Source organism: Lutra lutra, chromosome 4, assembly GCF_902655055.1.
Source record: "Lutra lutra chromosome 4, mLutLut1.2, whole genome shotgun sequence".
Taxonomy (NCBI): Eukaryota; Metazoa; Chordata; class Mammalia; order Carnivora; family Mustelidae; genus Lutra; species Lutra lutra.
In genome coordinates, this window is record NC_062281.1 from 182,902,720 (window position 1) to 182,929,002 (window position 26,283).

Below are 26,283 nucleotides of genomic sequence, written 5' to 3' on the forward strand. Positions count from 1 at the left end.
AAGTCCATCATGGATAGAACTCTCTCGAGCACTGCCACAGGAAGCAGCCTCCGCCCAACCAGAAACATAATTCTGGAGAGATCCCAGACCCAAGGTCAAAGCTGGGGTACCTCCCCTGACATCCCGCAGCATGTGGGGTGACCTGGCCCCAGACCAACTGCCTGGTGCTTGCTGGGTCTGAGTCTCCCCAGGGTGCTGATATGGGTTGGGCAGGGTCAGTGAGGTCACGGTATCCTGCCATGAGGCTGTGCTTGTGGGGCAGGGCCTAGGGCAGGTGAGGAAGGATCTGGACAGGGTGCCTTTGGGGGTGCACCTTGGTCTTTGCAGAAGGGTTTGAAGGATGGAGGAGGCTGCCTGGAGACAGGCTTTTAAACAAATTTATTTTTCTATTTTTTAAATTTTTTTTAGTGAGTGTGTGTGTGAGCAGGGAGGGGGCAGAAGGAGAGGGAGAATGTCAAGCAGGACTTCATCTCATGACCCCAAGATCACGATCTGATCCAAAGTCAAGAGTTGGGCACTTAACCAAACGAGCCACCCAGGCGCCCTATAGATAAATTTAAAAAGATGTTTATCATTCTCATTATAAAATAAGCTCAATAATGCTATTTAGGAATTAGAGAAAGGTAGGTAAAATTACTCATAAACACCTATTAGCATTTGAGTGTATTGGGGCTTTTTGGTCCCTATTATCCTGTGAAATTTACAAAAACAATCGAACTCTGACGCTGTATTTAGTTTCTCCCTTGTGTCTCATTCCCCACGCCAGCCCCGAGCATCGTTCCTACCTGGTCTTTGAGACCCTGGGTGCCGGCTGAAGGAGGGCGCGTCTCTCATGCGATTTTCTATCCAAACTTTAGAGGGCAGTGAGGTTGTTTCCCATTCGGGAGTGTTGTAAACAATGCTACCATGAACATCTTTTTTATTTTTTTTAAAGATTTTTATTTATCCATTTGACAGACAGAGATCACAAGTAGGCAGAGAGGCAGGCAGAGAGAGAGAGAGAGAGGAGGAAGAAGGCTCCCTGCTGAGCAGAGAGCCCGACTTGGGGCTCGATCCCAGGACCCTAGGATCATGACCCGAGCGGAAGGCAGAGGCTCAATCCATTGAGCCACTCAGGTGCCCCATATTCGTTCTGGTCTGTTTTTCCCAAGTTTCATAGCAACTAAGATATAGAATCAGAATTGGATGCCCAAGATCTGCGCCTTCAAAACCTGTGCTCTGAGCCCATGTTACCAGCCAGGGCCCGACTCCTGTTACCCTCACCACCGGGGTCTGCCTTGTCCACAGGACCTTGGTCACCGCAGATCCAGGCTTGTTCTCAGGGGTACGAGCCCCTGCTGTGTGCTGGGCCCTGAGTCAACTCTGTAAAATGTGCCCTCCATTTACTTTACTACTCCCAACAACCAGCCCAAGTGGGGAGCTGCTGTTAGTCTCATTTTGTGGCTGTGAGAATGGAGGACCAGAGAGGTACAGGGCTCTGCTAAGGTCACACAGCAAGGAGGAGGTGGGGCTGGGTCGGGAACCAGATCCAAGAGCCTCCAAAGTCAATGTCTTTTGCAGTGAAGGATACAAGGCCCTGGGTGACCCAGTCACATCCTCCCACTCTTGGCCTCACAGGGAATCTGGGGGAGCCATTGTGATCACTGAAAAAAATCCCCACCACGCTCAGAGAATAGTCTGGGCCTTCTAGCTTCTGCTCCCCGGGTCAAGCAGCCCTGTGTTCTGACCTTGGGTCTGCCACTTAGCGGGGGTGTGACCTTGGGCCAGTTAGATGCCTTTCTGAGCCTCAGTTTCCTCTTCTGTAAGATGGGGATGGTGACAGTGCCTCTCTCATGGACTCCTATGTGGCTGGTGGTGGGAGCACTGTGTGCCCCTCACCCTCCGCATGGTCTGTCCATAGACGAGCGGGGCCAGGACCACCTCCGTGCTGGCAAGCTGAACCTGGTGGACCTGGCGGGCAGCGAGCGGCAGTCCAAGACGGGTGCCACGGGGGAGCGGCTCAAGGAGGCCACCAAGATCAACCTGTCACTGTCGGCCCTGGGCAACGTCATCTCGGCCCTGGTGGACGGGCGCTGTAAACACATCCCCTACCGGGACTCGAAGCTGACGCGGCTGCTGCAGGACTCGCTGGGCGGCAACACGAAGACGCTGATGGTGGCCTGCCTGTCACCCGCGGACAACAACTATGACGAGACACTCAGCACCCTGCGCTACGCCAGCCGGGCCAAAAACATCAAGAACAAGCCGCGCATCAACGAGGACCCCAAGGATGCCCTCCTGCGCGAGTACCAAGAGGAGATCAAGAAGCTGAAGGAGATCCTGGCCCAGCAGATGAGCCCCAGCAACCTGGCAGGTGGGTGGCTGGGGGAGGAGGGGGCAAGAAGGCCCAGGGCTGGGGACAGAGTCTTCCCCCACTGCCCCTGTTTAGTCTTCTGCCTCTGGCTGCCCATCCGAGAGACTCAGAAGCAAAGTCCCGTCTCCTTTCCGCGTCCTGTGAGCACGAACAGTCAGCGAGAGCCGGCTCGGTGATGGTCGGAGGCGCTCTGCTCCCCTGGGGACTCGGGACGGGGTCTCTTTGGTCTGTTCCGTCAGCCGCTGGGCTGGCCGCCTCCTGGCTGCGCAGCCACCATCCCACCTGTGTGCCTGCTGTCTCTGTGGCAGCATCGTGACACTGTGCTGCTGAGCAGCGGGTGACTCAGTGACACTGTGCTGCTGAGCAGCGGGTGACTCACTCTCCCATGTCCCACCCCCAGTTAGGCACCTTGTGATTGCAGCTCTCACACCCAGGTGTTTGGCTGTCATCCGGCAAGGGGAGATCTCTATGTGCAGCTCAGGCTCTCTGGGGTCCTTGCACATTCTGGGGTTTTCTTTACCCGAGAATTCCCCAGGGAAGGGAGCACAAAAGAGCCTGAGTCTATCTATTCACTCATTTACCTCCCTACCCAGCTTCCTCTCTGTCCGTCCATTCTACATACCCATTCCTCTATCACCTGTCTACCCATCCATCCATCCATCCACCCATCCACCGAACCATCCACCTACCCGCCCATCCACACACCCAAAGCTCACTGAGCAGCCCCCGTGTGTGGATCTGTGCTGGGCACTGACAGCCCAGAGATGAATCTGATCCAGGCTCTGCCTCGTGGGCATCTAGTCTGGGGGAGAAGGACCCTCCAGCAGACAGTACACATAGGTCAGAGAGCCGAACTGGCCACTAGAGGGCAGAAGGGGGTAAGTGACCAAGTCTGTTTGGGGGTAGGGTGTGGTCAGTCAGGGAAGGCTTCACAGAGGAGGAGGTGATTTAGCAAAGTCTTGGAGGCAGAGAGGTCTCCCTGTTAGCCAGGATGAGAGTGGCCAGACTGTGCAAAGATGCACAAAACTGTAAGGGACATTTGGGGAACAAGCAGTCGTGCTGGCAGCCTGCCGAGCCGGGCTCTGGGAGATGGCCAGTGAGGGCTGGACGTGCTGGGCTGAAGAGGGCCTTGAGCGCCGAGGTGAGATCTCACCGGCAGTCTGCCTTCCTGCTCTTTCCCCACAGGACCTCCCCTCTTTCCACACTCCCTCCGAGGTGGCCTCACCTTGTGGCTTTAAACACCATCTCTGGGCTCTGGCTCCCGTGTGGCCCCCCAGCCTGGCCGTGTGGTTTGTGTCTAGGTCTTCATTCATAAAGGGGCCCGAGGGGGCCCTTGGAGAGGTCAGCGTTACACTAGAAACAAGAGGATGGGACAGCACATGGGGCCACATGTCCTGGGGGGAAGCCCGGGGGGAGCTCCAGCATCGGTCAGGAGACAGGGAGGAGTGAGGGGTCTCCGGAGCCAGAGCTAGATTTGGAGCCATGACTGGGGTTTCTATGGGAAAGTCTGGGCAGGAGCAAGAGCCCAGGAAGGGCTGGATTGAAGGATTCCTGTGGGTGGCGGCACAGAGGCAGTCCCGGCCCCCAGGGATTTAGGGCAGGGGAGATCCTGGCTGGGAGTGCGAGTCAGATGGAGGGGCGGGAGGGGTGCAGACTCGACATCGCTTGGTTGGCAAGTGAAAGGTGGGCTAATAGTTCGTTTGCTTTCTCTAGGAATTAGCCGGCCTGGCCAGGGGCGGTCTTTCCCTGGCCGGCAAGTCCCCCCCATATCAAACATCACAAAATAGAGACAATTTAAAAAACAGTTGCGACACAGTGTCCTCTGAATTCCAGACTTGAACATCCAGCTGTTGAGGGATCATTTGGAACTTAGCATGTCTGACACTGAGCTCTTAATCCCCCCAAGCCTGCCGGTCCCCGTGCAGGGGTTGGCAACCCTTTTCCTTCTGAGTATTCACGCCTGAAACCCTGGAGTGGCCCTTGGCTTCTCGTTTTCTCACAAACCTGTATCCAATCCAGCAGCAGATCTTGTCTCTACCTTTAAGAGATGTCCAGAACCTGTCCACCGCTGTCCCCTGAGTCGCTAGCACCTCCTACCTGAATTACTAGGGGGCACCACCCCAACAGGTATCCAGGAGTCTGTCCTTATCCCCCTCAGTCCATTCCCCACACAGCAGCCAGGGAGGTCCTGTCCAAATGCACGTCCTTTTACTGCCCTGCACAACCCCCCTCCTTGGCCTATTTAACCGAGTCAAACCCAAAGTCATCAGCACAGCTTTCAGTGTCCCTGTGATCCTCCACGCCCTCTCTGAGCTCCTCGTCACCTGTTCTCTCCCTCTCTTACTCTGTTCCAGCCACACTGGCTCCCTGGCTGTTCCTGGAATAGTCCAGGCCCACTCCTGCCACAGGACCTTTGCACTCACTGCTCTCTTCTGTCTGGAAAGCTCTTCCCTAAGATCTCTGCCTGCTTCTCTCTCCCACCTCCTTCAGGTCACTGCCTTTGCCTTACCTTATCTAAGAAGTCCTCCCGGAACACACTGTTTAAATTGCCCCCGCCTTTGTTCTTATTTCTGAGCACCCTCCCCGCTTTCTCTCTCTTGCTAGAACACATCCGCTTATAACATGTTAGCATTTTGCTTATTTACTGTGTGTACCTTCTTCCTCTGTTTGAAAACTCCGTGTGGGTGTGGAGTGTTGTCTGTTTTGTTTAACGCTGGGTCGCTAGTGCCTAGAACATGCAGGTGCTCAAGAAATATTCGTTGAATGACTGAGTAAATTAGTATTTTACATAGAGATGGGCTTGGAAGAAACTCAATGCTGTGAAGTGTGTTTTGCATAAGTCTGTGGTTGTCTCTTTCCAGATTTTGGCTTGGTTCTCACAGACTCTGTGCAGCTTGGTCACAGCCCTCCCTTCTGTCTCTCTCCCAGACCTGCTGTCCAGTCAGACCCCCCTAAATGCTGTCCAGACTGAGGAGAAGCTGGCGCCCCCACCGGTGATCCAGACTGATACAGAGGCCGAGAAACAGCTGATCCGGGAGGTGAGACCCGGGGGTAGGTGGGAGAAAGGCAGGCAGGTGAGGCCCAGTAGGAGAGCATCTGCTGAATGATATCATTTTACCCCCACCAGAATCGTGGGCTTGGTACCTCAGTCTCCCTTTTGGAGCTAGGTGCCGTGACTTGCCCAAGGTCACCCAGCTAAGGAGAGTCTGAGTGGGATTTGAACTCAGGTCCTGACTCCAGAATGCAATCCATCCCTCATTAGGGCCCAACATGGGGAGCACAGGGAGGGCTGTGGGGTGTCTGCAGGGGTGCTGTCTCTTTTCCATACTGTAGGAAGGGGGGTGGCTGTGGATTGCTGGAAATGGAGGCTTTCCTGGTGGTGGGAACAGCTTAAGCTGGGCAGAGGGGACGGAGCGAAAGGAATTGGTCACCTCGTCAGGTGCCCACAAGTCAGAGGCTGAGAGCCGGGTGCCCTGGCTGGACAGTGGGGAGGCCCAGCACTCATTTGACCAGTGGGTAAATGGGGTGTTGGCCTCCCAGAAAAAGCTGTCTCCTGGGGGCCCCTCATTCTCCCCATGTGTGCCTTCCAGTATTTCTGGGAACCAGCAGGCCAGGTAACAGTGCCCTGGTTTACAGATACCGAGCTGATCCCTAGTGGGGGGCTTACACACCCAGACTCAGCAGAGCCCCTAACTCCCGGCTTAGGCTCCATCCTGACTCCAGGCCCTGCTGTTTTCTGGAAATCCCTGCCACTTGAGGGCCCCATTCAGAGACCTGAGCATGGAGTGGGACACTGGCATTTTCCTGGCAGAGAAGGATGCCACACTAGGACAGCTCTGCAGGGACTGCGTCCCTGGATGTGTCCGCAGCTGGGCCTCTGCCCCTCAATTATAAACTCAGTGATAAGCCCTGGGGCCCCTGGGAGCTCTGGTGAGGCTGTGGGGGTCTGGGGCCCAGCCTCTGAGGGGCAGACTAGGTAAGTCTTGGGAGTCTGAGTCCTGTGGGCTGAAGGGCTGGGAGAAATGGGCCAGAGTCCCTAAAGGCTACCCATGACAGCTGTTCCCCCTGAGGGAGCCTAGTTGGGTGGGACAGGCACCCTGGCCGAGGAGCAGGGCGCCGCCATTCCCCCTGCGTCACCAGAGAGGAGACTCTGCTCTGGGCTGGCGGCTTCAGGGAGCCAGTGACTGGCAGGTCCTTCCGCCGGGGGTGGCGGTCGCTGGCCTTGTCTTCACGGAATAGCCCCGTGGCTGCTGCATCCGAGCATCTCCCCCCCACCCCTGCCCGTGGCCACTACCAAGTGTCCTCTCAGGCCCTGCTGTTTCTTCTGTGAGCCACACTTGGAGGAAGAGTCAAAGGTGTCTGTCTTCCCTCTCGCCTTCCTTCCCATTTCACGTATGATCCCCTCATATTTATTGAGCACCTACTATGTGCCTGGAACCGTGCTTTCCTTTCCCACCTGGAACCAGTCAGGACTCTCAGGGTGAGGGGGTGGCCCCTGTGTGGGGCGGCGAGGGTACGGGGCCAGATGGGCTCTGCCACGAGTGGGAGATGTGACTCCATGGGCTTCAGTCTCCCGGCTGCACCAGGGAAGGGGAGATTTGGACCAGAAGATTCCTGGGTCCATCCAGCTTTTCCATTCTGCAAGCCCAGTTCTTGGTGGGCTCTGTGCCCCAGGACAGGCTGTTTAAGCTCTCGGGGACTGTTTGGGCGTCTTCTCATCATGGGACCATGGAACTAGCACCAAGCAGGACTCGGGGGGCTGGGTTGGCAGGCATTTTCCAAGCCCCTGCTGGCACTGGGCCCTGTAGCTGGGGGTCCACGAGGGGCCATGGGAGAGTTGTTCTGTGTCGAGTATCAGAGCACATTCTGTAACTGCTGGGGGTGATCTCGAAAGAAGTCTGCGCTGCGGGAGGGAGACAGGGATGGAAAGAGCAAAGTCACTAAGTGGGTGGCTTGGCTTCACATGGTTTATCCACTGTTGCAGGACAAAGAGCTTTCGGGTAGATCTGCAGGTAGACGGGAAGGTGTGGTCTGGGATGATGAGGGCATGCTTCAGTGTTCTCTGGGAAGCAGGAGATGGGAAATGGAGAGGTGGAGGGTTGCAGAGGGAGGGAGAGCAAAAGGACACAGGAGGGGCGCATGGCAGCGTAAGAGGCCCTCTGCGGTTCAGGGTCACACATGTACCACTGGGACTGGAAGTTGGTACTGCTGTATGTGTGTGTGTGCGTGTGTGTGTGCACACTGTGCACGTGAGTGTGTACATGCACGCACCTGCATCTCCAGCCAGGTCTTGCTGGTTGTGTAGGTGTGACAAGGCTGAGCCAGGGTGACACTGGAGCCAGGGCCGTGCAGGGAGGGAACTGTGGAGGGGGCTGGGTAGAGCTTGCTGAAGGATGAGTGTAGGGTAGGGCCCAAGTCCCTGCTGGGGAGGAGAGGAAGCCAGGGCAGGGGACGGGGGGGGGGGGGCAGTGAGAAAGCAGTTGGGGTGTAGGAGGTCTCCTGTGGCCACTGGAGAGCTGTGTGGTTCTGGGCAAGTCACCTCCCTGGGCCCCAGCAGTCCTACGTATGGCCCTGGGACTCAGATGCATCTCAGGTGTGCCACAGAATGCTCAGTCACATATTAATGATCCTCTGTCCCTCCCCGAGAGCCCGGGTCATAGAGTCTGTGCCGTTGTAGAACTCTGGGTTCTGTCCTGGAAGGGTCCTGGTGAGGTGGGTGTGTGCACAGGGGCTGTCCCTCCCCTCCCCCGGCCTGTCCGTCTGGCTTTCTCAGGGGCAGCTCGACAACACGGGAGGTCACATACTGTCATCAGCCTGAACCCCGGCCCTGCCCATGGGAGGTGTGCTTGGAAGCCAGAGCCGTCCGGTTATCCTTCCGGCCAGGCCAGCGGTGGGCTCCAGGCACTCATGGACTCAGGAGTTTGCCCCGAGCCCCTCCCTCCTCTGTGCTAGGTGCTGAGGCTGCAGGAGGGGACGGTGCTGTCTGAGAGGGTGGTCAGGGAGGGCTGCTTGGAGGGGGTGTTATTGAGCTGAGGCCTGAAGGAAGAGATTGCTGGGGGATGAGGGCAGAAGACTCTGAGGCAGGGGGAACATGGGCCTGTCGAAGAGTGGAAAGTGGCCCATGTGCCCAGTGTGAGGTATATGTCAGGGGTGGGCTGTCCAGATCTCTGGGGACTCGGTCAAGTTGAGAGGCTTAGATTTTGCCCAGTAATGTAGGAAGCCACTGAAGCACAGTCTAGGAGCGCCTGGGTGGCTCAGTTGGTTGGGCGTCCGACTCCTGATTTCAGCTCTGGTCATGATCTCAGAGTCACGAGATCGAGTCTCATGTAGGGCTCTGTGCTCAGCGGGGACCCTGCTGGAGATGATCTCCCTCTCCCTCTCCCTCTCCCCTATCCTCCTCCTCTCTCTCTCTCTCCCTAAAATGAATAAATAAAGGGGCGCCCGGGTGACTCAGTCATTGAGCATCTGCCTTCAGCTCAGGTCATGATCCCAGGGTCCTGGGATCGAGCCCCATGTTGGGCTGCCTGCTCAGCAGGAAGCCTGCTTCTCCCTCTCCCACTCCCCCTGCTTGTGTTCCCTCTCTCGCTGTGTGTGTCTCTCTGTCAAATGAATAAAATCTTTAATAAAAAAAAATAATAAAATGAATAAATCAAATCTTTTAAAAAATGCGGATAAACTTCAGAAGGGCCTACAGCAGCCAATTTCGTCCCGTGTTGTGTAGGTAATTTTAACTTAGGTCTTTTGGCTTATTGCTATTTCCTGGGTTATTTGAATGACAGAGAAGGCGAACTGTGGTCTGATGCTGCCTGGACCTCCCCGCCCCCTGCACTGTGTCTTCTCTCCCCCCACCCCATTCCCGCTCCCAGGAGTATGAGGAGCGCCTGGCCCGGCTGAGGGCTGACTATGAGGCGGAGCAGGAGTCCAGGGCCCGGCTGGAGGAGGACATCACTGCCATGCGCAACTCCTACGACGTGAAGCTGTCCACACTGGAGGAGAACCTGCGTAAGGAGACAGGTGGGCACCCGACCTGGGCTGTCAGGAGGGTGGCTAGCTGGTTCCCCCTCCCCATTTTACTGACATTCATAGAGCACTTCCTATGCACCAGGCTCAGTTCTAGTTACTCCTTACGACAGCCTAGCCAGGTAGGTACCGCCATGAGGCTCATTTTATAGGTAAGGAAACTGAGGCACAGAGAGGGTGAGTGATTTGTCCATGGTCACACAGCTGGTGAAGTGAGTCAGGGTTGGAACCCAGGCAGTGTTCTCACCCACCCAGCATTGCATCTGTGAAGCCTTGGCCCCAGGCTGGGGCCCAAGGCTGACTTAGCATTACAACGTATCACCCGTATTTCATGGGTAAGTTCCCTCCTCCTGCTTCTGCATTTTCTGGTCTCCTCTCATTTTTGAGCCGCTCTGTGAACAAAGCAACCACATTCCAAAATAAGGATTCAATTACTAGCAAGAAGTTCTTCCTTGCTGAAGATTTTTGTTGTCTTTTTGACATTCTAGAATGTTCTACCCTACCACTATCCTCCAAATACCTGTGCTGCCAGGCAGCTCAGACTTCCTAGTACTCACCCGCATACTATAAAACCCCCCTTGTCATGATGACGGTATTGGTCACATCGTGGGTACCATTTATTGGGCATTGCTGTGTGGGCGGTGCTGGGTGCTGGGTACTCCCTCAGTGAGTGAGGACGCTCTGAGTCCTCACATTGCCAAGGTGCACACTGAGGCTTGGAGAGCTTCTGGCCGCTGAGCTAGGGAGAGGATGTCCTCTTTCAGCAAAGGGAATGTGTCTCCAGCCCATGACACAGAGACAAAGAAGTGAGTGGTTGTAGTGCCCATGAGCTGGGAGCCCTGAAGAGGCCTGTGGGACTGTAGTCTCGTCCATGCTGGCAGACCCAGAGGAGAGGGAAGGGCAGGTTCTAGCATGTTCTGTCCTTCAGAGTGTTCCTCTAGTCCAGATTGAATGTTAGGCCTCCAGGTGGTTTTATTTGGTCTAATGATCATCCGCAGTGTTCCTTCATCTCCCATGGAGCTAGCATTTCCTGTGGACGAGAGCCCTGAGCAGGGGTGCTCTGTAGAGGTCCCCGCTCCGGGTCTCGGGTGTGAAGTCTACTTGCTGAGCGGGAGCTCTCGGCCTCGGAGGCCACAAGACCCACAGGGCAGTCACCTTCTATGTGAAGAGCAGCCCGAAGGCAGCTGAAGGCCGGGGAGGTCCGAGAATAGAGAGCTCCTGGTGCTGGTCAGGGAAGACTTCCTGGAAGAGGAGGCAGGAGAGGGGTCTGAGTTCTGACAGAGGAAAGGGCAGAGATGGTATTTGGGGGTCTGGGAGGCTCTGGCTCTTAAGCCTGCCCTTCAGAGACCAAGTGCTTGGGGCCGGCCCCCAGGGGGTCACAGTTGTCCTCTGTCAGACGCTGAAAGGAATTTACATTTGCAGAGGCTGTCCTCAAGGCAGAGGTCCTCAAGGCGGAGGTCCTCAAGGCACAGGGCACATCCAGGGCGGAGTTTGTCAGCTGGCCAGAGTCCTCCCCTCCCCTCCACTGCGAGCTGGCCACGAAGCCTGAGATCCACTCCACGCCGCGCACTCTGGCCGGCGAGGATGTCTCCAAGACTGAGGTTTCTCCGGGGTTCGAGGAGCTGCCCACGGCGGAGACCTCCAAGTCTGAGGCGTCTCTGGGATCCGATGAGTCTTCCACGCTCGAGGACACCTCCACGTCCGAGGCCTGCCCTGTGCCCCAGGAGCCTTCCAACGTGGAGTTCTCCGCGCCCGAGGCGGAGGCTGTGGGCAGCTCCCTCCTGGACCACGACCTCAGCTGGGAGGCCGCCGGAGCCCCGCGGTGGGCCGGGCCGGTCCCCGAGGACGAGCAGCCACGGCTGGCAGCGCTGGGCCTGCTCCCCAGCCTGCACGACCCGTTCGCCGAGGTGGAAGCCAAGCTGGCCAGGCTCTCTTCCGCAGTGGGGGGGGCCGAGACGCCCCAGGCGGCCACCCCCAGGCTCCCCATACAGGTAGCTGACGTCACACGAGATGTGCAGAAAGGCAGCAGGCAGAGCTCGGCAGGGGTGAGGGGCGGTAGGCACGCAGGTCGCTGGGGCAGGTGCTGATGGTCCGGTCCGGTCCGGTCCGTGCGGGAGCTCCGGCTTGGCGGCCGTAGAAGCCTTGTCTCGGCTCATCGGTGGGGAAGTATTGATGGAGACAGGAGGCTCTGCCGGGTGGGCACCTGTTCTGCTAATGGAGGGACACCCACTTGGGGGGTTTGCTGAGTTGTCGTGGTTACACTAGCTTCTAGGCCCCGAAGGAAGGAGCCGGAGGAGGCTGGAGGCTGTGGGAAGGCTGCCACCTTTCAGGGACCCCCCCCCCCACACTCCACCCCCTGGGTCCGGCGGGGCTTGCCCTGCCATCCTGCCGCTTTGCTGGGTGCTTCTCCCCTTTCCACTCTCCTGGTTTAAATTCCCTTCCCCTTCTCTCCCTTGTGTTCCTTTTCCTTTGCTTTCCTTCCCTTTCCTGTGTGTGTGTAAATAGCACAGGCCTTTGAGCCGGACAGACCCGGGTTAAACCCTGGCGCAACCACCCACAGAGTTGTATGAGCTCGAGCAGTCAGCTTTCTGGGCCTCGGTTTCCTCTTCTCTAAAATGGGGGTGCTGATGCATGCTTTACCTCAGGTACCACAGTTGATGCTCCCCGAGCTCGCTCCCTTCTGCGTTCTCTCTTCCCTGTTCTCTCCTCTCCTCGCCCCTGCTCCCCAGTGGTCCCCTCAGCAGTGACAAGCAGCAGGAGGTGGTGGCTTGGTGAGGTGCCAGGCTGGGGGCATGGGGCACTGAAGGGGAGGTCAGGGAGTGGAAGATGATTCTGGCCCACTGTCCCTCTCCCTCCCTGACCCCATCCTCCTGCCAGCACCCCTCCCTGACGGATCTGCTGGGGCCTGGTGTCGTTAGGTCTGAAGCTGAGGCAGCTGACTTCCTCCTGCCTGGAACTGTGAGTTCCCCCCCGGGTCCAGACCCTCAGGTCAGAGAAGGAGTCCCAGGAGCCTGGGTCTTCCTGTGGCACTCTGGACCTCAGTGTCCTCATCCCCAAGACAGGGGCTGTGAACCCAGCCCACCCCCAGCTTATCGGACCTGGCCCGTCACAAAGCAGGCCTACCTCTTATTACTGCTGTGACTAAGAGGCCACTGCTCGGCAACTCTTAGACTTCACTTGGCCTTGGCAGCCTGTCTAGAGTGAGGAGGCCCTGGTGTGTGCTGAGGGCGAGGGCTGCTGGGCGGAAGCGGGAGTCCCGAGGCGCTGGCAGGGAACCGCCTGGGTCCCGTGTTGAACACTGCTGCTCTCAGAGCCCTCCCTTCTCTCTTCTGCTTAAGAAAGCACAAGAGGACATGGAGAATGAGAGCAAGGCTTTAAATCTACCCACGTGTGTGGAGAGAGAAAATTATCTCCCAGCCTCTGGACTGGATCACTGGGTAGGAGCTGGCATACTTGAGGTTCTCAGTGGATGGGAGATGGGGTGGCCTGGGGTGCACTGGCTGTAAGGTGACATTGAGAGGGGACACAAGCAGGAAGAAGGGGCCAGGGCAGAGCATCAGGCCAGGGGATGGCATGTGCCAAAGTCCGGTGGCTGGGAAGAGCTCGACTTTCTCAGCAGTAGAAAAACGAGGCCAGAGAAGCAGCTGGGTGGACACAGTCGGGGAGGGGAAGGCAGAGAGAGGCACGGAGGGCACAAAGGCCATGGAAGAAGCTGGATTTTACTGCCAGGGTGCTGGGAATCTGTGCAGGGTTCTCCCCGGGAAAGGGCTGTCATGGATTTGTATTTGGAGAAAATTGCCCCAGCTGCCGTGGGGAGGCTGGGTCCCCAGGGGCAGGAGGGCAGGAAGGAAACTGTTTCCGGGTGTTGGAGGAAATGGTGGGGTAGGAACCTGACCAGGTACTGGGTGGCTCTGAGCCCGAAGTGACCCATCCTGGGCCACGAGGGACCCTGCTGCTGCCATCTGGGACTGAGGTCGCGGGAGTGTGCGTCCAGGGGTCGGCCTCTCTGCCTCCATCTTGCTTTCTCTTTGTGCTCAGGAGGTTGACCCGGGCCCAGAAGTGGCCGAGGAGGTGGTGCTGGCAGCAGAACCTGGCGTCGGGGCTGAGACTGAGGCCCAGATGGCCTTGGAAGCTCAGCTTCAGCCCTTGCTGGCCACGACCAGTGTGAGAAGGGACAGTGTGGGCGTGGAGGTGGCGGTGCTGACTGACGACCTGCTGCCTGTCGTGGACCAGCAGCAGGTGCTTGCCCGGTAAGTGCTGGGGCATGGGGCTGGTAGGGCCCCGTGGTAGGACAGGGAGGTGCTGTGGCCGGCCTGGGGATGGGAGCTCCTGGAGAGCTGAGCCTCCACTCCACTCCCCTGCCTGATGAGGCTGGAGAGGCCCCAATCCTCTCTCTAGGAGCAAGGGGCAGGGATGGTGCCATCAGCCAGGCGGGCAGTGCTCTGCCCCAGGGGAACCTTACAGGTGCCACCAGACTCCCTCAGGCACCTGCTGGGGCACAGGTGCTCCAGGAGAAAGGGAAGGGACTGTTGCCTGCCTGGCATTCTCAGGAATCCCAGGGTGGCGTGATGCAGACTTTTCTCAGCTCCCAGTGTGCCCTCCTGTTGTGAGACCTGCTCACCCTGGGGACAAGCCACCCTGATCACCCTCAGAGGCCACCCGCCTGGGGCGCTGGGCTGTCTTCACTCTGTGCCAGCCACTTAACATTTCTGAGCCTTGGTTCTCACTTCTGTAAATGAGAATCAGGGTCACCTCTGTGATGGTCAGCCCCATGGCCAGGGTTCAGCCTCCTCTTAGCAGGGGCAAACCCAGTCCTATAGTCCACGGTTCAAACGTGAGCCAAGCAGGGGCTGCGGGCTGGGAACCAGGACACAGGATGAATGAGCTGCCGTGTTGGCTTGCAGGGAGCCCACGGTCCAGAGGGACCAGCTACCCAGGCCCAGGGAGGGCCAGATTCTGTAGTGTGAGAAGCCAGTGGGTTGTGCAGTCCACTGTCTGGGCTCCCGTCCACCTTCACCACTACCTCTACCACCGGAGCCAACGTTAAACCTTCCTGTGCCTTAGCTTCTCATCTACAAAATGGGTGATAATAAGAGCTCCAGTTTGAGAAGCTCATCATGAGGGTCAAAGGAGACCACGCCTGCCAAGTGTCAGACCCAGAGAAAACTCTCCACGCCCTTGGCCGTGGTCTGGGTGTGGTCCGGAGAATGGTCCTGGAAGCCTTCACAGAAGCTTTTGTTTTCCGTTTCTTAGAGTAGCTTTGCTTAGCTCACCCTGAATGGGGTTTGAAGGCCAGAAGCCTCAGGAAGGTATCGAGTTACAGGGTGCCCCAAAAGTGCGGCACGGGGGAGCAGCCTGGCTGTTTGGAGAATGCACAGTGGGGAAACCTGGAGCAAGCTGGGTGGGGGGCTGCAGAGGGAGACGATGAACACTGCTCAGCCTGGGCTGCTCTGGTCCCGCGGGGTACTGGGGAGCATGGCCACCAGCCTGTGCGCTGTGGGGACCCTCGGCTCTGGGAGGCCCGGGGCAGGTGGTAGGCTGGGTCAGCTCTGGCCCGCAGGGAGATGCTTGCCTGTCCTCTTGGGCGCACAGGACTGGGTGGCTCTGCTTGGAACCCCCGGGGTCTGACCCCAGTCAGAGGCTTCGCCTCTCTGAGCCCGAGCCCGTGTCCATGAGGAGTGGCTGCGTGGACCCCACGATGTCGGCTGGACAGTGAACACCTGGTGACGGCCCCGCCCCACTGACACGTGCCTTCCTCTCCCCACCGGCAGTTTGCAGCTGCTGGAGCAGCAGGTGGTAGGGGGAGAGCAGGCCAAGAACAAGGACCTGAAGGAGAAGCACAAACGCAGGAAGCGGTACGCGGACGAACGCAAGAAGCAGCTGGTGGCAGCCCTGCAGAACTCGGATGAGGACAGCGGCGACTGGGTGCTGCTCAACGTCTACGACTCCATCCAGGAGGAGGTGCGGGCCAAAAGCAAGCTGCTGGAGAGGATGCAGCGGAAGGTGAGGCCCCGGCGCAAGCCCCGCTGACCCCAGCCGCCACCCGTAACTCCGCACATGGGCATTTATCAGGTGCCTGCTGTATGCGTTGCCCGCCCCGGAGACCGTCCCGGTGACTGACGTGTGTCTGCTGTGCTGAGCGAGTGTGTGCAACAAATGGGACGGCAGAGAAACAAGTGGGCTAGGGCCAGACTGTGATCGTGCCGTGAAGGGAACTCTGGGGGAGGGTGGTGATGTCGGAAAGACGTCAGGGTACAAAGCCGACGGCCAAGAGAGAATTCTTGAGACGTCTTTGGTGCAGAAAGGTGGCCTTATCAAAGCACGGGGACAGGACCTGTGGGCAGAAAGAGCTGCATCGGGGCCAGGAGGAGTGGCCCGCTGGGATAGTGTGAGCCTCCGAGGAATTTTGGAAGCAAGGTTCCAGGACCTTGAGGGGGCTAGCTATTGTTGGGGAAAGGTCATTCATCACCATCTACTAACACCCAAATCATGGACCTTTCAGGTGTGTATCGGTGGGCCATAGGCTTGGGGGACGGTTGCCAGCACGTATCTTGGCAGGTAGAGATAAAGGAAGTTTCCAAAGGAATTTTTATATGTTAAAGTAGGCTTCCAGGATCCTGGCGGGGGTCGGGGGTGGGAATCAGGCTAGGATCGCCTCTCACCCTTAAACAAAGTGTCAACATCGAGGCAGCTGAGCTCCTAGAGGAATGTCCCTCTGCCTCTTTCAAGGACATGTCCATGGGCTGTAGGCAGTAAGGAAATTTAATCATTTTTCTTCTGCCTTTGTTTTCCACATCAGGTGGCTTTATTTTGATTTTTTTCTTGGATTGAGGTACACACGTGCAAATCACAAGTACGCAACTTAGCTCATTTCCGCAAAGTGAACGCACCCATAGAACCAGCACCCGCACTGGGGAACTGAGCATTAGCAGAACCCTAGAAGTTCCCGGGGGCCACCTTGGGTGGGGGGCAGGGACGTTCTCTGGAGCTGGTGGCTTCTGAGGTGGGACCTGAACCTTAGGAAAGGTGGGGCTAGGTTGTACCGCAAGGCAGAGCCTTCCAGGCTGGGGGAGGGACCAGTACCCAATATGAGCTTAGTGGCTCCAGGAGAAGAAGGGAAGTAAATATGGCTGAGCACGGGGAGTGAGGACAACAGGGGAGGAGCTGCCATCTGCTTCCCTCAGAACACCCCCAGGGGCTCTGGGCCCTGACTCCTCCCCCCTCGGCCAACCGCAGGGCACCTCTCATCCCCAGCTGACACCTTTCACCCAAAGATCTCGACAAAGCAGAAGCTGATGCTTTTCCCCTCTTTGAACCTCTGTAGTGTTTACATTTTCTTGGTTATTTTCGTGCTTTTTCTTAATACCCTTTTTATATTTTCAGCCACATTTGTTCTTCCTGGGATATCTTGTAATCTCATCTATGCACCTAAGTTTTGAAAAATTCTTTCTGGAGTTTGGTTAAACGTCCCATTTTATACCTTCTTCGTTTCTGTCCATTTCCACTTTAAGGTTTCTGGATTGCTGATTTGAGATGTTCATATGTGTGAACTGAAGGAAATTTTATGCACATTGGGATGTTGCGTTATATTTTGGTTCTATGTGCTCATGCTTTGGGGGGGATTTTCTTCTGAAATGCTTTGATTTTCATTTCCTCTTTCTTCAAAGAGCAGCTTTGATTAGCTACTTCTGCTCTTTTCTGTGTATTTTGCAGTGTCTTATTTTTCTGCACTTTCAGGACCAGCTGAAAGCAGAGGTGAGGGTTTGGGCGGCTGGCTGGGTTTACTCAGTCGACAGCACACTCTTCTGTTCCTGTAGTGAAGTGCAGTATTAAATAGACTGTCCCCTATTGCTGTGGGAGTTAGCTGTCACCACAGATAGAGTTGCCTAAAAGAACACAAACTTACTATCTTACAGTTCTTTGGGTCACGGTCCAGCTCTAGCATGACTTACTCCTCTGCTTAGAATTCCATATGGCTGGGACCAAGGTGTGGGCAGGGCTGGTTTTCCTCAGAGGTTCTAAGGAAGAATCCGTTTCCAGGGTCAGTCAGGTTGTTGACAGGACTCAGGCTGATGCGGCTGTAGGACTGAGGATCCCATGTCCTTGCTGGCTGTCCACTGGGGGTCATTCTGTTTCTAGAGGCCACCTGCCCCCTGGCCTCCTCAGAGACCGCCGGGGCCGGCCCCTCCTAGGCTTCAGCTCTCTGACTCTCCTTCATCTAAAGCATCACTTCTCCTTTGCCTGGTTCTCCACACCCCTTGGTCACACCACGTGTTTACAGTGGGCTCACCAGGTGATCCAGGATAATCTCCCAGTTTTAAAGTCAACAGATTAATAACCTTAATTACATTTGCAAAGTCCTTTTTGCTGTGGAAGAGGAACATAGTTACGGGCACGTCCTAAGGGGTGGAAATCACAGGGGTCAAGACTTTGCCTTACAAATCTCGCTCTCATTTTTGGGTCCACTCTTTCTCTCTCAATCTCTCTTTCAGTGGGAGGGGTCTCTTGTTTCTGCAGACTTTTATTTTGTACCTCAAGGGGTCTCCCACTTCTAAACACCGTCCAGAAGCAATGCCTTGCAGAGACTCACCCCTTGGTCTCTCCAGAGATTTGCAGAGACCGACCTGCATTCCAGTGCATTCTGGGTTTTGCAGTATCTGATCTATCCTCAGTATTTCCCTGCTCAAAGTAGGGCTTTCTCATTGGGGGAGTGATGTTATCTGCCTTCCAGCACCTTGCCCTCCCCCTTTCACACTTTGCTGGGTGCTTTCCACTCCTCCCGCTGTGGGGCAGGCCCTCCAGCTCTCTGCTGGACTTCTGGTATTTTGGACCTGCTGGTGTAGGCTGGGCGGAGGGGGGTTTCATTTTCTTTCCCTGTTCTGTGTGTTGTTTCAGAGGGTCTCCATGGAGAGATTCAGATTTAGGTAGCTACCATCATCCCTAGGTACCCAGGACTTTGTTTGAGAGAGAGAGAGAGAGAGCATGAGCAGGGAGGAGAAGCAGAGGGAGAGGGAGAAGCAGTCTCCCTGCTGAGCAGGGACCCCCCCCCCCCCAATAATGTGGGGCTTGATCCCAGGACCTGGAGATCATGACCTGAGCTGAAGGCAGAGGCTTAACCCACTGAGCCACCCAGGTGCCCCTAAAAAACATTAAAAAAATAATTGTGAAATAGAAGGAAACACTTCTTATTCTATGGGGCCCATATCACCTGATACCAAAACCATAGAAAGACATAACAAGAAAACTATAGACTAGTATTTCTTATGAATATAGACAGAAAATGCTCCACAAGATACTAGCAAACCAAATTATACATCATGCCAAAGTGTGATTTAGCATAGGAATGCAAGGTTGGTTTAGTATCCCAAATCAATTAATGTAATATACCATATCAATAGAATAAAGGACAAAACCCACGTGATCATCTTAATGATACAGAAAAAGTATATGAAAAAAATGTAACACCTATTATGGTAAAAACACTCAGGAAACTAGGAATAGAAGGGAACTAATTCATTCTGATAAAAGACATCTATGAGGGCGCCTGGGTGGCTCAGTGGGTTAAGCCGCTGCCTTCGGCTCAGGTCATGATCCCAGGTCCTGGGTTCGGGCCCCACATCGGGCTCTCTGCTCGGCAGGGAACCTGCTTCCTCCTCTCTCTCTGCCTGCCTCTCTGCCTACTTGTGATTTCTCTCTGTCAAATAAATAAATAAAATCTTAAAAAAAAAAAAGACATCTATGAAATGTCCACAGGTAACATCATACTTAATGGGGAGAGATTGAAAGCTTTACCCCTAAGATTAGGAACAAGACAAGGATGTCTGCTCTCACCACTTCTGTTCAACATTGGGCTGGAGGTTCTAGCTGGGGTAGTAGGCAAGAAAGTGAAATAAAAGGCACTCAGATTGGAAAAGAATAGATACAATTATTTCTATTTATAGATGACATGATCTTTTATGTAGAAAGTCCTAAGGAATCTGCTTAAAAAAACACAAAAAACCCTACCTACTAGGATCAATTAACAAGTTCAGCAAGGTTGCAGAATACAAGACCGATAAGCAAAAAGCAATTGTATTTCTACACACTTGCAATGAACAATCTACAAATAAAATTAAGAAAACAATTCCTTGGGGTACCTGGCTGGTTCAGTCTGTAGAGTATGAGATTCTTGATCTCAGAGTCATGAGTTTAAACCTCCACATTGGATGTGGAGACTACTTAAATAAAAATATATAATATCCATAAACATTAAAAAAAAAACAATAATTCCATGGGGTGCTGGGTGGCTCAGTCATTGGGTGTCTGCCTTTGGCTCAGATCATGATCCCAGGGTCCTGGATTCTACCCCAACACAGGGCTCCTTGCTCAGTAGGGAGCCTGCTTCTCCCTCTCCCTTTACTTGCTGCTCCCCCTGCTTGTGCACGCGCGCTCTCTCTCAAATAAATGAATAAAATCTTAAGAAAAAGAATAAACATTTAAAAAATTTTCATTTACAATACATCAATAAAGAATAAATACTTAGGAATAAATTTAACAAAAGAAGTATAAAGCTTATATTCCCCAAACTATAAAACCTTGTTGAAAGAAATTAAGAATACCTAAATAAATGGAAAGACCCCATGTTCATGGATTGGAAGACTTAATAATGATTAGATGGGAATACTCTTCAAACTGTTTTACAGACTCAAGGCAATCACTATCAAAGTCCCAAATGACTTCTTTGCAATGACTGACATGCTGACCCTAAAGTTCATATAGAAATTCCAGAGACAGAATAGTCAAAACAATCTTGAAAAGAACAAAGTTGGGGGACTCACACTTCTTTATTTCAAAACATACTACACATTTACAGTAATCCAGACTGTATGGTACTGGTATGAAGACAGGCATATAGATCAATGGAATGAACTAAGAGTCTGTAAATAACCTTCGTATTTATAGTCAGTTGATTTTCGACAAGGGTGCCAAGATTATTCAGTGAAGAAATTACAGTCTTTTCAACAATTTGTGCTGGGACAACTAGATTCCCGCATGGCAAAGAATGATGTTGGACCCCAACTTCACACCATATATGCAGATTAATTCAAAAATGGATCAAGAAACTAAATGGAAGAGCTAAAACTATAAAACTCAAAAGTGTAAATCTTTGTTACCTTAAATTCGACACTGCTGGAGCACCTGGGTGGCTCAGTCAGTTAAGCAGCTGCCTTTGCCTCAGGTCATGATCCCAGGGTCCTGGGATGGAGCCCTGAGTCAGACTTCCTGCTCAGCGGGGAGTCCGCTTCTCCCTCTCCCTCTGTGCGCGCTCTCTCTCTCTCTCTCTCTCTCTCTCGCTCTTTCTCTCTCTCTCCCTCACTCACTCTCAAGTAAATAAATAAAATCTTAAAAAAAATAAATTAGACATTGCTCTCTTAGGTATGATACCAAAGCACAAACAACAAAGGGAAAAAAATAGATACATTGGACTTAATCAAAATTAAAACTTTTGTGCTTCAAAGGATACTATCAGGAAAGAGAAAATGCAGCCCATAGAATGAGAGAAAATATTTGCAAGTAATATATCACAATAAGGTGCTTATATCCAGAATATATAAAGAACCTTTACGACTCAAGAATAAAAAGACAAATAATCCAATTTAGAAATGGGCAAAGGATCTGAACAGGCATTTCTCCAAAGAAGATAAACAGATGGGCAATGAACACAAGAAACTCGGTGCTGAATGTCATTAGCCACCAGGGAAACGCAAATCTCCAATACAAAACTACCATCTATGGTGTAGAGCTACCTTCTCACACCCACGTGGGTTAGCCGTAATAAAACAGGTAGTAACAGACATCGGCAAGGAGGTGGAGAAATGACTGTCCTCACACATTGTTGGTGGGAATGTAAAATGGTGCAGCTGCTTTGGAAAATCGTCCAAAGAGAAATGAAAATACAGCCACAGAAAAATTTGTACACGAATGTTCATAGCAATATTCATTCTAACCTCAAAGTGGAAACAGTCATGAAGGGAAAATACAATGTGGTATAGCCACATGATGGAATATTATTGGGCAGTAATAAGGAATGAAATCCTGGGGCTCCTGGGTGGCTCCGTCATTTAAGCATCTGACTCTTGGTTTCAGCTCAGGTCGTGATCTCAGGGTCGTGAGATCGAGCCCTGCTTCAGGCTCCGTGCTCAATGGGGCGTCTGCTTGAAAGTCTCACTTTCTCACTCTGCCCCTTCCCCACTCTGTCTCTCTCAAATAAATAAGTAAATCTTTAAAAATAAGAAAAGGAAGTCCTGACACATGCTCTGACAGGGATGAACCTTGAAAACAGTGTTAAGTGCAAGAAACCACACGCGGAAGATCATATATTGTATATTACTTTGATATGAAATTTCTGGAATAAGCAAATCTAGAGAGACAGAAAGTGGATTGGTGGTTGCATAGGGCTGGGGGTTGGGGAGAAGCAGAGGATGAGTACCTTTTCTGGATCATGAGATGTTCTAAACCTGACCATGCTGATGGCTGCACTACTTGGAATATACTAGAAACCATTGACTTGTACATGTTAAATGGGTGAGTTGTAGGACTTGAGAATTCTATCTCAATAAATCTGTTACAAAAGTCACTGTGAAGGATTCCAGATCTTTCCAGATGTACAAAAATATATAAAGTTTTTACCCTAATAGCACGTATCCACCATTCAGCTTAAGGAATGGAGCATTATTAATTCCCCACCTGTGTCCTACCAGGCAGCATCCATTCTCGCCTGGTTACATGTAATGACCATCCCTGTGATCTGAAAACATCCTTCTTTTCTAGCCAAACCTGCTCTTTAAGTGCACCCAGGAGTCTTGGGCCTCAGGGACAGCAGGGTTACGGTTGCAGCTGGGAGTCACCTGTGCTTGGGGGGATTCTCCATTCAGGCAGCCCCGGGCAGGAGATCACAAAAGTGTGGAATCCATGGTCAAATCGGGGTGTCTCTGCCTCTTAAGTCTGACGTCTATCACATCATAACTTGGCTGTGGTCATGGGAGAGCCATCACTGCTGAGGCTGAGAGTTTATGCCTCCACTCCCCTCAGGAAAAGAATCTGTACAACTTTCTGACCTTTTAGGACATGGTAACCCCAGTGTTATGTGTGGCACTTTCTCGGAGGCTCCTGGATAAAATGTGTTTGTGCAGGATCATCCCGGGGGCCGGCAGGGGTTGCTGATGAGTGAGTCCTTTTCCTGTTTCCTGCAGGGCTGTGGACACAGTAGGTGCTCATTTAGTGCCAGTGGACAGATGGGCGGCGGACGTGGGTGGATGGGCGGGTCAGCGCCCGCCTGGTGAGTGGGCAGCTAGAGGTGCAGGCCGTGGGTGCTGCAGGTGGGCAGATGGCGACATGGCTTGGTGTCTTCCCTGCTCACCTCTTGCTGCCCCCGACCCCTTGCTTTCAGCTCCGGGCAGCAGAGGTGGAGATCAAAGACCTGCAGTCAGAGTTCCAGCTGGAGAAGATTGATTACTTGGCCACCATCCGCCGGCAGGAGCGTGACTCCATGCTCCTCCAGCAGCTCCTGGAGCAGGTGCAGCCCCTCATCCGCCGGGACTGTAACTACAGCAACCTGGAGAAGATAAGGCGTGAGGCCTGCTGGGACGAGGACAACGGCTTCTGGAAGATCCCCGAGCCCATCATCATAAAAACCAGCCTCCCAGTAGGTCAGGTGCTCGGCTGTCCCCTCGGGCCTCCTGCGGGCTGACCCGGAGCCGGGGCCCCGGGCTTGCTGGCTGTGGGTGCGGCAGCCACAGGGGGGACCCTGGGGCTCCAAGACGGTGGGGACCCGAGAGAGAAGTGGTGTGCTCTGGAGTCAGACAGATGTGGGCTGGAATTTGTGCTCCACTGCTCCCTGTGTGGCTTCTTTGGGACTCAGTGTCCTCATCTGTGAAATGGGGATTACTAACCGCACCTTCTGTAAAGATCGCTGGGTGGCTTGGCATGTGTTCATGCGTGTGACGCCCTTAGCGCCATGGCCGGCCTGAGGCAAGTGAGAGCTACGTTTGGTCACTGTCGCGATCTTCACTCAATTAGCTCCCCCAGCACTCCGGGGGAGGGCAAAGATGATTGCTCCTGTTTGACATCTAAGGAGCTGGAACCTCAGATAGAGAAGTGACTGAACCAGGGTCCCAGTCAGAGCCACGAGTCCCAGGACCCGGGATAGAAATGGGTTCACCTTCTGCTTTTGGCCCTGATTTCTGTGTGACCTTATGAAGGTCACTATTTATGAAGGTCCCGGATCTTCACAAAGAAGGGGCTGGGGAAGGTGGTCTCGAAGGTCTATCTCTGGCCTCACAGCTGGGAGCACCCCCCTCCCCCATCAGAGAATGTTTGTTCAGTCTCTGAGTCATTTCCCAAGCGCCAGCATCTGTCAGCAGGGTTTCTCCTGCCCGCTGGGTTGTGGGAAGCAGGAGGATGGCTGCTTTGGCATCTGAGCCCTCCTGGTATGTTTCCCAAAGTCATCTTGTGGCCTGGGCAGTGTGCTCCCCTGGCTCCGGGCCTGGGAGCTTGGGCGAGTGCTGCCCACCCTGGCCCTCTGGCCCGCGGTCTGGGGACCAGGCAGCAGTGACTTCAGCTTGTGTTTCTCACAACAGTTCCAACAGGGCCACAGAACAAGGCAGTCCGCAAATCCTCCACAGCAGACAATGGTGAACCAGGCACGGTAAGGCCAGTGGGGGAGGGGGTGAGGTGTGGGGAGCTGGTGTGGGGTGGGGGTGATGGGGACGGGGGCCTTGCGGGTCAGCCTCTTTATAGGGCCCTGGGCTTCTACTTCCCTCCCACCTGAGGGTCAGCGCAGGAGGCGATCTTTTCTGTGTCTCTCTCTTGGACCCTCCCCTGCTCTGGGTCTCATTCAAAGGCACTTATGGTCTTAGAGACCAGAGGGGAAAGTCCATCCCGCTGACCAAGGACCGAAGCTTCGTCTTCAGTCGCAGAGGCCAGGCCGTACATTCTGGTTCCCTGGGCCCTCGCTGGGATCCTCCAACCAAAGGGCCCTCAAGGGCCCACAAAACAGTAACTGGGCTTCCAGAGTCACTCGGTTCTCCCATCTCCCATGTTTCGTATTACAACAGCGGAGGTCAGGAAACCTTCCTGTAGAGCACGCCGTCTTTCTGTGCGCTTCTCCACCTCTCGGTTCCGCTTCCCTGGCGGTGCCAGCTTCGACCCAGGCAGGCTTTCTGTGCGCGGCAGGAAAGATGGGGATCCAAGAGGAAGAGACCCAGTCTCTTACCACATCTTAAACCAGCCCTTGTGGAAAGATTCTGATCAGCCGTGTCTGGGTCAGGGGGCCTGCTCTTGGACTAGGGACTTATGTCCGGAAGATGTATATTTCTGTGACTGGTTCGGGCTGGTCACATGCCCAGTTGTGCAGCCAGGTGTGGGCGAGAGGGTGTGGTGGTGTTAGGGCACAGAGAACGGTCGCCTCACCAGGACCATGTCAAGGGGGAGAAGGGTAGCCCTGAAGGGAGAGTCAGGCTGACGCAGAGTCTGTTATAGTGGTGACAAATCATAGTCTTTGGGGATGAGAGATGGGGGCTCCTGTTGTAATGACCTTGATGGTGCCCGTGGGGCATTCCTAGTCTGTGAATATGTCGTGATGGGTTTGGACTACGTGGTACTGGAGAACAAGACACTTCCTATCCCAAGGAAGGCAGGTGGCATCGGCTTGGAGGGAGCTGTGACTCTCCCGAGCTGCCCGGATCCCACCGCAGGAGTCTGGGGTCTCTAGTGGGGTCCAGAGAGTGGGCCGGGAGGCTCCGGGAGGCCCCCCACCCCAGCAGGCTTGCAGAGGGGAGGACTGTAGAAACAAAGGGCGTTGACCCACAAGAACTTGGAATCTCAGCAGGAAGAAGACCGCTACAGGCTGATGCTCAGTCGGAGCGACAGCGAGAACATTGCCAGTAACTACTTCCGGTCCAAGCGAGCCAGCCAGATCCTCAGCACGGATCCCATGAAGAGCCTCGGTGAGAGCCCCGCCCACCTCCTGTCCTGCTGCCGCTCCCAGGGAGAGCCCTGCCCCGCCTTCTGCCAGCTGGGATAGATGTGATGGGCGGGTTGGAGTCAAGTCCAGGGTAAAAACCCCTTCCCATCCCTGAGCCTCAGTTTCCTCAGCTGTACACTGAGGGGGCATGCCTGCCTCCCAGGGTTAGGTGAGAAGAGGTGGGGGAGCGGCCCAGCCCAGAGCCTGGCACACGGTGTGTATGTCCCGTGCCCAGACTCCCTCTCCCTGTCCCCCTTCCTCTCCTGGCACAGAGCCACCGTGTTTGGTTCCTCTGCCTCCCCTGAGCACAGGAGGCCTGCGACACACAGCTGGGGTCCTGGCATGTGCTCACCAGCTTCCACAAATGTCAGTAGTGTGGCTTTCTCCCACGGAGCCAAAGGGGGCAGACGGGGCCACAGAAGTGAAACACTTTTAAAAGCAAGAATTGAAAGTCACTTTGTTCTTCCATTTCTGTTTTCAAGATTTTATTTATGTATTTATTTGAGAGAGAGAGCATGAGAGCACAGGGGAGGGGCAGAGGGAGAGGGGGAGGGAGAGTCTTAGGCAGACTCTCCACCGAGGAGCCTGACGCTGGCTCGATCTCACAACCCTGAGATCATGGCCTGAGCCAAAACCAAGTTAAGAGCTGGATGCTTAATTGAGCCACCCAGGTGCCCCACGTTCTTCCATTTCTAAAAGCAAAATCAAAGACCACAGAGCTTATAATAGCCACAAAAAGCAAATCTCAGTTCTACGTTGAGACTGTTGAGGAGGCAGAGTTCAGTAGAGCTGAGAATCAGGAAGGAAAAACAGCACAGGACACAAATGAACATCAGTTGAGGACCCGGCACTGTGTCCATGTTGCAGATGAGGAAACTGAGGCCCTGCGCCCCGAGGTCACAGTTGC

The 26,283-nt window shown here is 54.3% G+C and overlaps 1 protein-coding gene across 7 annotated transcripts in view; it reads left to right on the forward strand.

Annotated features, from left to right (window-relative positions):
- Positions 1 to 26,283, forward strand: part of KIF17 (kinesin family member 17) — a 41,410-nt gene that overhangs the window by 13,479 nt on the left and 1,648 nt on the right. The window contains exons 5-15 of one of the 7 annotated variants that reach the window (XM_047724639.1): positions 1,901 to 2,353; positions 5,282 to 5,427; positions 9,220 to 9,367; positions 10,796 to 11,364; positions 12,251 to 12,331; positions 12,712 to 12,810; positions 13,412 to 13,623; positions 15,145 to 15,376; positions 22,803 to 23,061; positions 23,989 to 24,059; positions 25,239 to 25,359. In XM_047724639.1, coding sequence (XP_047580595.1) covers positions 1,901 to 2,353; positions 5,282 to 5,427; positions 9,220 to 9,367; positions 10,796 to 11,364; positions 12,251 to 12,331; positions 12,712 to 12,810; positions 13,412 to 13,623; positions 15,145 to 15,376; positions 22,803 to 23,061; positions 23,989 to 24,059; positions 25,239 to 25,359 — 2,391 coding nt within the window. The remainder of the gene's footprint in view (positions 1 to 1,900; positions 2,354 to 5,281; positions 5,428 to 9,219; positions 9,368 to 10,795; positions 11,365 to 12,250; positions 12,332 to 12,711; positions 12,811 to 13,411; positions 13,624 to 15,144; positions 15,377 to 22,802; positions 23,062 to 23,988; positions 24,060 to 25,238; positions 25,360 to 26,283) is intronic. The other 6 variants (XM_047724641.1, XM_047724640.1, XM_047724642.1 and 3 more) reach the window with 6 other exon arrangements.